Here is a 10,593-nt window from a genome sequence, read left to right as displayed (position 1 = left end):
CCCAACCCACCATCACCCCCCAACCCACCACCATCACCCCCTAACCCACCACCATCACCCGATGAAGGAGCTCCGCCCCTTTGCTCAACTGCTTTTAAAGCTGTATAGATGGCAGACAAGAGGACGGATATGGTTTCACTGAACTGTAGTGAGCCTTGTGACTCCTCTCTGCACTCTGCTCCCTCTTCTCCCTGCAGTTCTCTGGCTGTATTTAACCACAAATGTCACGAGGTGGACTGAGGAGGGAAACGTGATAAGGGAATGTTATCGCAGCTTGTAATTGTGGTTACCCCCCCCCAGAACACTGCCCCACAGAGGACATTGTGGCGTATACAGCCCCGGTACCAACATTACACCAAACCCCTTGATAGTTACAAGGTGCCCCGGCACAGTTCGGCAGTCTGTCTTTCTCTACCCTTTGGCAGCAAATAGCACACTCATTTGTTAGGTGGAAGTGACTTCTAGCCCTTTCACTATGACCAGTCACCCTGCACAAGGAGAGAGAGCAGAAGTGGCCGGTCTTTATTACAGGAGGGGGCGGAGACGAGACCAGTCACCCTGCACAAGGAGAGAGAGCGGCAGCGACTGGTCTTTATTACTGGAGGGGGCGGAGACGAGACCATTCACCCTGCACAAGGAGAGAGAGCAGCAATAAGCGGTCTTTATTACAGGAGGGGGTGGAGACAAGACCAGTCACCCTGCACAAGGAGAGAGAGCAGCAGTGACCAGTCTTTATTACAGGAGGGGGCGGAGACAAGACCAGTCACCCTGCACAAGAAGAGAGAGCAGCAGTGAGCGGTCATTATTGGCTGATCCCGGAATTCACTACAAGTTAAAGCTGAACTCCGGGTACAACATTTTTAATATCCTTTGATTAGTCTTCTCTTCTCTGTCTGGCAGGGGAGGAGACCTGATTTGTTTCTCTGCCGCAGTCTCAGTAACACTTACAGGTCTTGTCCCTCCCCCAGCCTGTGATTGGACAGTGAAAGCAGAAACAGCAGACCGAGGACCTCATCTCCCGTCACTCTGCTCTCTCCTCCTGTCAGCTGTGTCCCTTGCATCATCATGTCCATTCCATATGGTGAATCTGTACATCCTCGTTCTTCGTTCTGATTTGTGAACCTTCTCTTCATGCCGACGGTATCTACACAGTGACATCACCACACGATATAAGGCATTGCCGGTAAACCTCGGGGCGTTCTGCATTGAAAATAAAATAGTTGTTTTGTTTTTTTTGTACTTTTTAGATTTTTAGAGATTCATTTATTTATTTTACATATTTTGTGAAAATCCCGATGAATGGCGACCGGCCGGCAGCATCAGGTGTTAAGTTTGAGTCTCCTCCAGAAATAGACTTTCATTTCACCTCCATTAGAAAACTAGGTTGTTTCGTTGAGTTGGGACCGTGTCAGGCCCCGGGGGAGGGGGCGGGGTTAAACCGTGACCTGTATCCCTGATCTGGTCACCCGGGGGGGATCGGAGGTCTCAGACTTGTGTAACGCGTTCCGCTCCTCTGCGGCTCTCGTATGACAAAGGAGAACTCCGGGCTGTTGTGAGGCATTCAGTCCTTGTGTCTTAAAGGGATTATCCGTGTTTATTTCTGGTCCTTAAAGTGCACGTACACCCCTAAAATTCAGGTTTAAGTTCCTTTAGGGATAAACCATCTTGTACGTTATGCTTCTCATGGTAGTACATACCTGGCGACCCTCCAGTCCCTCTGTATACCTGTTGTAAACTGGCCATGGCAAGTGCAGAAGCAGATCCGTGGCGGGGGGGGGTCAGTTTGCGTCCCTGAGCTTGCTGATTGGAACTATAGGATGCCACGTTGGCACAAAGCGTGCCTGTAGGCCCCATAGTCGGCTTTGATGCCACGCCCCCAGCCAGTGTGGCTGTACTTGATTGACAGCAGCTATTCCCAGGTGTCACTGTGCTGCCCATCCTCCCCGCTGCGGACACCTCCCCAGCCACACCCCCCTATATGATTGGCTCTTTCATTCTACTGCCCACCTCCCCGCTGCGGACACCTCCCCAGCCACACCCCCCTATATGATTGGCTCTTTCATTCTACTGCCCACCTCCCCGCTGCGGACACCTCCCCAGCCACACCCCCCTATATGATTGGCTCTGCAGCAGGGAGGGTGGGCAGTAGAATGACAGAGCCAAACATATAGGGGGGTGTGGCTGCAGCAGGGGGGGGGGCAGTAGAATGACAGAGCCAAACATATAGGGGGGTGTGGCTGCAGCAGGGGGGGGGGCAGTAGAATGACAGAGCCAAACATATAGGGGGGTGTGGCTGCAGCAGGGGGGGGGGCAGTAGAATGACAGAGCCAAACATATAGGGGGGTGTGGCTGCAGCAGGGGGGGGGGCAGTAGAATGACAGAGCCAAACATATAGGGGGGTGTGGCTGCAGCAGGGGGGGGGGCAGTAGAATGACAGAGCCAAACATATAGGGGGGTGTGGCTGCAGCAGGGGGGGGGGCAGTAGAATGACAGAGCCAAACATATAGGGGGGTGTGGCTGCAGCAGGGGGGGGGGCAGTAGAATGACAGAGCCAAACATATAGGGGGGTGTGGCTGCAGCAGGGGGGGGGGCAGTAGAATGACAGAGCCAAACATATAGGGGGGTGTGGCTGCAGCAGGGGGGGGGGCAGTAGAATGACAGAGCCAAACATATAGGGGGGTGTGGCTGCAGCAGGGGGGGGGGCAGTAGAATGACAGAGCCAAACATATAGGGGGGTGTGGCTGCAGCAGGGGGGGGGGCAGTAGAATGACAGAGCCAATCATATAGGGGGTGTGGCTGGGGAGGGGGCTGTCATTCTACTGCCCACCCTCCCTGCTGCTCGTGTCATTCTGAGCCTGATGACGGGGACCCCCTGATGTCCCGAAAGCGCTGCAAATTGAATGGGAATTTTGCATTAAAATGGACTTTTACTGATCCCTTCAGTCGGTGTGCTGGTGACATCCTTTTATATTTGCATGTTGTTCGCGGCGCCATCTGTGGTCCACTACGATCACCCACCTGTATACACGGGACATTCATTGATCCGGTAAGTGATATTTTACATTCCTCAATGTATTCCTTCCATCCACTTGAAGCTGATACCTGCAGCAGGATGAGGATAACTCTCAACATGTTCCCCGATATGAATTACTTGTATCAATTTTGATGTATTATCATAGATATGTCTCCTGTTTCTTCTGAAGAAGCAGATTTGTGATCTGGGAAACTTGTAGAGATTTATATATATAGTTCATGCAGAACTTTGGCTGCCCCAGATCCACCCCAATGTATACTCCATGTATGGCCAAGACATTGGGGAACCTGCCCATCATACCTACCATCACACTTACCGATATGGCCAACAGTGTGTGGACCCCCCTTCATATGATGGAGTTCTGGTGTGTCCAGGGAAGGGTCCTGTTGATGCTAATGCAGACATTGGAGACAAATGTGCTCTTCCAGCCTTGTGGTGACAGTTTGGTGAAGGTCCTTCTCTGTTCCCCCCATGACTGTCCCCTGTGTACAATGCCAGCTCCATAAAGACATGGCGTGACCAATTTGGTTTAAAGAGACTCGAGCGTCCTGCATACAGCTCCGACCTCAACCCTACTGAACATGTCCTTGTGAACAAATTCAGCTCCATAAAGACACGGTGTGACCAGTTTGGTGTGAAGGGACTCGAGTGCCCTGTTCTGACCTCAACCTACTGAAGACCCTGAGATGAATTGGAAAGTAGATCGTGATCCAGGTCTTCTCATCTTATATCAGTGCCTGACCTTAAGGTCAGAATTCCCAGAGACATCCTCCAAACTCTTGTGAAAGTCTCCCCAGAAGAGTGGAGGATGGTATAGCCACAAAAATAGGTCAACTCCATATTCATGGCCATGGGTGGGGGGAACTCCATATTCATGGCCATGGGTGGGGGGAACTCCATATTCATGGCAATGGGTGGGGGAACTCCATATTATTAGCCATGGGCGGGGGAACTCCATATTAATGGCCATGGGTGGGGGAACTCCATATTAATGGCCATGGGTTTGGAATGGGATGACCAACAAGATGCCATAGGTGTGATGGTCAGGTGTCCATGAACATTTGGCCATGTATTGTATATGATTACAAACTCCGTAGACGCACAGTTTTTAGGACGTTTCCACGCGTTGGTAGGACGGACACGGGTACAAGTCCCCTCTCCATATCTGTAAAGTTTAAAATAAGAATAGTAGAGTTCCCCTCGAAGTCGGAATGCGAAGTGAAAGATCAGAGCACCAGACGCCCTTTTAAGAAATCTCCGTCTTCATTAGTTCGGCCTTTAATGTCGTCGGCCTCCGGGGGCGAGAAGCGGATCATTGCAGTGTAAGCACTTTCCTAATTATAACATTTCCATAATGTCAGCCCGGGAGTCTGCTTCAAGTGTTATGTGCGGGTCTGTCAGGGGTCACGGGCTCCAAAGTGTCCTCTTCTAATAAAGATCGGGGGCCCCTAATTAGAGCTGATTGCTTCGGAAGGTGAGCGCGCTAAATCTCCGAGAACGTCTTTGCCGAGAGCCCCGGCGCTCATCAGCGGGTCACGGCCGTATATGTGTGTTTAATTCCTAATGACCGGTGAGGCGCTGGAATGAACGCGGCTCAACCCCTCCCCCCACCCCCGGGACCTGAGCGCCGGAATCATCTGCGAACACGCCAGAGCGCATCCTTAGTCAGGAGGGTGAGAGGGGTCACGTAGGGTGACTGACGGCATGACAACTTTCCATTGCGATCCTCTAGCTGAAGGGAAGCTCCGGGGGACGGAATAAAACTTGAGGTGAAGCATTTTGCCTGCTGGGTCTCTATAGATCGGGGAGCTGTGCCAAGCCTATTGTGTATCTGATGAACGCCGGCATACGTCTCTCCATTAGCCGGGTTCATGTTGGGCCACGACCTGTTAGCGATTCCCGCTTCACAAAGAATGCTTTCCCCGTTCCGTATCCTCCTCCGTGACTGCGTCTGATTTCTGGTTGTTCGCTGGCAGCGGTTCTGAAATCTCAGCCCCCTTCTTACGGTGTACGTGTTTTAGGGGAATAGTGAGCAGCCCGCACCTCCATCCGGGACGCCTGTGTTAGAGGGAATCTCTAGAGGGATATACCAGCTTGTGTTTGGGTTTTATGTCTCTAAATTCAAGAAGAGAGAATCTCCCCCCATTGGGTTCTCTTCATTAGTAGAATTGACATTGAAGCTCTCCCTGCACAAAGGATTGTTGCCGCCCTCCCCCGCCGCCCCCCGTCATCGTTGTCTCCACAAGATCTTGTTGTCGGTATTTGGTGCATTTCCTGGTGTCCCACTCTGCTCTCTGCTTCCTGCTTTCAGCCCCAACATCCAGGACCACCATTAGAAATCATGGGGTCTCATTCAGCCTTCGCCGGGGTGTCTTCCAGTCTTTCTCTCTCCGCCGGGGTGTCTCCCATCCGCCAGTCTCTCTCCGCCGGGGGTCTCTCTCAGTCTCTCCGCCGGGGTCTCCGATTATTTTTCATTCAGAATGGCTTTTCCTTACAATCAGATCAGACATCTTCCTTTGGTCAGAACGCGTGTAGAAGAAGCGCGGCGATAGATCCGCCGGTGACTCCGAGACGTGGAGGACGCTGGATGATAAGTTCATAATTGGGGCGGGTCTGCCGTCTCCTTCTGCATTTCCCGGTGTGTGCGCCGGCGTGATTTAGTGCGCCGAGCCCGGTCACGTGACCGCCTCGGACTTCTCCCCTCATATTAAGGTGATTTCAGAGACTTGATTTGTGTACGGAGGAATCAATGATTCGTGAAAGTAAATGACACCGGAGCCATCCGTCTCCCAGCCGCCAGGAAACTGATTTCACTCGCGTAGATTAAACTGACGGCTGCCGTGATGATGAGATGAGATCCGCCGCCATTAATCAGGTGACGGAGATGACGAGCGCTGGGTACATGGCGACAGTTACAGGTCTCACCTGCCAACCCCCCCCCCCAACATGTGACTGGACAATGAAAAGCAGAAGCAGCAGATGGATGAGCTCATCTCTCTGTCACTCTGCTCTCTCCTCCTATCAGTATATGCAGCACATGACCTGATTAGCTCCCTGTGCTGTTTCTCGATCCCCCAGTCAGAGCTCTGCTGTACTGCAAGGGACTGCAAGTCAAATTTGGTTACTTGCACTGTTAATATATAGAAAATGTAATTATCAGTACAAAGATGCATTAATTTCTCTTTTATATCCACCCGGAGTTCAGCTTTAAAACCATTTTTTTTACGGATTAAGGAAAATTTAACATTTCTTGCAGGTTTTAGGGTCGGTCTCATTATCTGGCTGGAGGACGTCCGGCACCATCTAGCTATTTCCTCCCCAGCCTGATTGGCCCCGGTTCTGTCAATCATGGCGGCTCGGCATCACACGTGGGCGTTGCCTAAGGGCGGTCTGCATGCGAATGTGGTCTGCTCACTCCTCCCGACTGACATCCACCCATCAGGGCATTTTGATATTTGCATAACTCCTCCCACTGCTTGCATCAGGGCTGAGGGCTCTTTAGAGTAGTGTGATGCTTTCAGGAAGCTATGTACAGCCCCCCTGTCGGCTCCTCCCACCATCGATGACCTGCCTGCATTTCATAGGGAAGCACAGGGACTCTGTGATGATGCCGTTGGGACTGTTATTATGGATTAGTGGAAGCGATTGATTGAGCAAGGGAGAATCAAGCGGTGTGTACGGTGGCCCTTCAGGCTCATGTCACATGGGCGACTCTTGTCATTGAGCCAGTAGGTGGAGTCCTCTCATCCAGTGACGTAACAATCACTATAGCGACCCAGGCGGCCGCTACGGGGCCCGGGGCACAGTGGGGCCCGGGCCAGATGCCATGCGGGTCGCTATGGGATCCTCTGCTGGCGGCTTTCACTGGCGGCTGAAGATGAACACGCCGCTGTTCAGATCACTGACGGTAATCTGTGCAGCAACGCGTTCCTCTCCACATAGTCAACATTGAGAGCCAGCAGTGGAGGAGGAGGCGGGGTGTCGTAGAGGTCGGTGGCCGCACCTCGGAGAGTCCCCCGGCGGCAGATTGGTCGGTATGGTGTAGCCGCAGCCTCGTCTTTGTTCTCGGCTCCTCTCGGCACAGGAAGGGTTAAGCTCTTTTAAGATAACCCGTCTCATCCGTCCCTCCATTTGCAGTGACAGCCCCAATAATAGGCGCGCTTAACCTTATTTATGGAGCGATCAGGTGGAAATGGACCTTGCTCTCCTCGGCTTTCTGATGGCTCCAATCCAGGAGGGACCAGTAAAGAGCTTCTTGTCAGAGCATTATGTCTACACGAGTGAGATGTATGAGGGTCTGGGCAGAGCCGCGCGCGGCCATGTTCCGCTTCACCACAGAGCGCCCATCAGGACGTATAAAATACGGCCAGATCCAGGTTACTGATACCGGGGCTTCAATCACCACATCCTGATAGTCCCGATGGTTCCTCCTGAGTCCTCCTCATTATGAAGACCACATAGAAATGTCTCCTCTCACCGCGCCGTCCTGTTCAGCGGCCCCGACGCCGCTGCGAGTGCAACAAACTAATGACGGACATTCGTGTTTATTAAAAGAGAACATTCGATGATTCCCGCGGCGGGACGTTTCGCTTGACCCGACCAGAGTTGTCACCTTTCAGAGCCGCGTCAATGTAACTGGAAGTAACTTTCTACCCCATGAGAAATCCACCCGCGTGTGAGGACTTCCTGCCCGATATACAGCTTCCTATTACAAATGAAATGATAGAAATTAGAGGTGCACCGAAATGGAAATTTAAAAACCGAAATAAAAAAAATTGTCAGGCCGAAACCGATACCGAAAATGTTTTTATTTTAATGGTTTCAAATTTTTTAAAATATTTTATTTTTTATAAACTTGATTTTTTTTTGTATATTTTTATTTATTTTTATTAAATATTTTCATTTTTTTACTTTACTTTTAGGGGCTTCGGGGAAATATTGGGGGATCTAAACAGACCCTCTGATATTTCCCTTTTTAAAATAGAACAAGAGATGGAGGACACAGAGTCCTCAGAGAAGCACAGAGTCCTCAATCTCTTTTTCTGCAGCCCCCTGTTATCAATGAACTGGAATCCTCTATGCTGAGTGTTCCTGTTCATTGATATCATGAGGACAGAGTGTGTTTACTATATCCACAATCATGAATGGACAGGAAGTGATGTAGATCACTTCCCATTCATTCATAATTGAGGATATAGTCCACATACCATATTCTCAATTATCTACAAACACTCAGCGATCACCGATCACCTTCTGCTTGTACTCCTCTCTGACACGCTGTCACAGGAGGCTGAGCGAGCGGTGCGGGAGGAGAGCTCAGCCTCAGCCACATTAGAATCCCACCTTTCACATCAAGAGCCCCCATTTCACATCTGGGACCCCGCCTTTCACATTAGAATCTCACCTTTCAGATCAAGAGCCCCCTTCACATCCGGAACCCCGCCTTTCACATCAGGAGCCCCTCTGACACTAGTTGCTCCCCATGTTTCAAATCTGAGTCCTACCATCACATCAGGAGCCACAGCAGCAGCAGCCATACGGCAGAGAGCAGGAGGTGGGCTAGGCCTGGATGGAGGTGAACTTCTGACTTTTTTTCTGACTTGATCCAACCGTCACTGGACTTGGATCATTCGTTTCCATGGTGGTCGGCCCATCTGCACCATGGAGAGGCATGACGCTTTGTGGAAATGTTGAGGCACCCCGACGGAAGCCATAAAACACCCTAGCGTACCCCAGCATCCTGGTTGGGAAAAGCTGCTCTACAGCAGATGGAGTTTACGTTGCTTCTCGAAATAAGGACTCTGAAAGTCAACATTGACATAGCCCTAGGGACTGTATCTGTGTTCACAATATTGACCCATTCACAAATGACTTCACACACAAACCGGCCCCATCACAATCTATTGTAAACTTCTAAACATTTGCATAGCTCAGGGGTGGCCACAATTTTTGTGTTAAGATCCACTTTTCAAATGACGAGCTACATGAGATCTACCGACGAGAAAAATACCTCCCTTGCTCTCTCTCCTTGCTCATCCTCCTGGCTGTCATTCCTCGCTCTTCTGGCTGTCATTCCTCGCTCTCCTGGCTGTCTCTCCTCGCTCTCCTGGCTGTCTCTCCTTCATCCTCCTGGCTGTCTCTCTCCTGGCTGTCTCTCCTGGCTGTCTCTCCTTGCTCGCTCTCCTGGCTGTCTCTCCTCGCTCTCCTGGCTGTCTCTCCTCGCTCTCCTGGCTGTCTCTCCATGCTCTCTCTCATTGCTCTCTCTCCTGGCTGTCTCTCCTTGCTCTCTCTCTCCTGGCTGTCTTGTCTCTCCTCGCTCTCTCTCCTGGCTGTCTCTCCTCGCTCTCTCTCCTGGCTGTCTCTCCTCGCTCTCTCTCCTGGCTGTCTCTCCTCGCTCTCTCTCCTGGCTGTCTCTCCTCGCTCTCTCTCCTGGCTGTCTCTCCGGTCTCTCTCCTGGCTGTCTCTCCGGTCTCTCTCCTGGCTGTCTCTCCTCGCTCTCTCTCCTGGCTGTCTCTCCTCGCTCTCTCTCCTGGCTGTCTCTTCTCGCTCTCTCTCCTGGCTGTCTCTCCTCGCTCTCTCTCCTGGCTGTCTCTCCGCTCTCTCTCCTGGCTCACCTTGCTGCATTTTGCTGTGTAAACTAATATTCTTTGATGTAATACATGGCACTACAACCCCCAGTATCCACCAGAAAGGTGTCGGGGAGCTCAGCTCAGCAGACTCGGGCTAATAGGCAATCATGTGTGCACAGCGAGGGGCCGCCATTCCCCCCCCTTCCTGACCTACCAGCATCAGCTCAGAGCTACGATCACCATCTACCTAATGGGCATCCCTGGCATAGCTCACCCTTTCATTCTCATGTGCTGCATTACAGCTCCATTGAGCCTCTGCTTTCCGGGAAAGGATGGGAAGGTCTCTAGATGAAGTCCCATCATACGATCATGGTCCGTTCACTGAAAACACTTTGCAAACTGCAGATTTATTAAGTTTGTTTAGATTCATTTAGTGACTTGTTTCAATTCACCCAAAAATGACCAATCTCATCCCTCGTCTCCCTTCCAGCCAGTCCCTCGTATTGTAGTCCAGTCTGCGAGTATCGATGACGCGGCCTTCAAACCAAAAACGGTAAGTAGAGGAAACCGGACGAGATACAATGTATATATGTATTGTGGAGGCAAACCAGTCACATGACCGGGACAACCTGCAAATCTGTTCATGATACATCTCTCTCATCTCTCTCTCTCTCATGTCTCTCTCTCTCTCATGTCTCTCTCTCTCTCATGTCTCTCTCTCTCTCATCTCCTCTCATGTATCTCTCTCTATCATCTCATCTCTCTCATCTCATCTCTCTCATCTCTCTCTCTCATCTCTCTCTCTCATCTCTCTCTCTCTCTCATCTCTCTCTCATGTCTGTCTCTCTCTATCATCTCTCTCTATCATCTCTATCTCTCATATCTCTCTCTCATGTCTCTCTCTATCATTTCTCTCTCTCTCTCTCTCTCTCTCTCTCTATCATTTCTCTCTCTATCATTTTTTTCTCTCTCTCTCTCTCTCTCTCTCTC

The 10,593-nt window shown here is 51.0% G+C and overlaps 1 protein-coding gene across 1 annotated transcript in view; it reads left to right on the top strand.

The window, feature by feature from the left end:
- KIF13B (kinesin family member 13B) overlaps positions 1-10,593 on the top strand; it is a 211,107-nt gene that overhangs the window by 192,009 nt on the left and 8,505 nt on the right. The window contains 1 exon segment of the mRNA XM_018570085.1: positions 10,094-10,156. Coding sequence (XP_018425587.1) covers positions 10,094-10,156 — 63 coding nt within the window.

This window comes from Nanorana parkeri, unplaced genomic scaffold (assembly GCF_000935625.1).
Source record: "Nanorana parkeri isolate BGI_ZX_2015 unplaced genomic scaffold, ASM93562v1 scaffold1453, whole genome shotgun sequence".
NCBI lineage: Eukaryota > Metazoa > Chordata > Amphibia > Anura > Dicroglossidae > Nanorana > Nanorana parkeri.
Note: the sequence above shows the minus strand (reverse complement) of the source record. Positions and strands in the feature narration are given on the sequence as shown.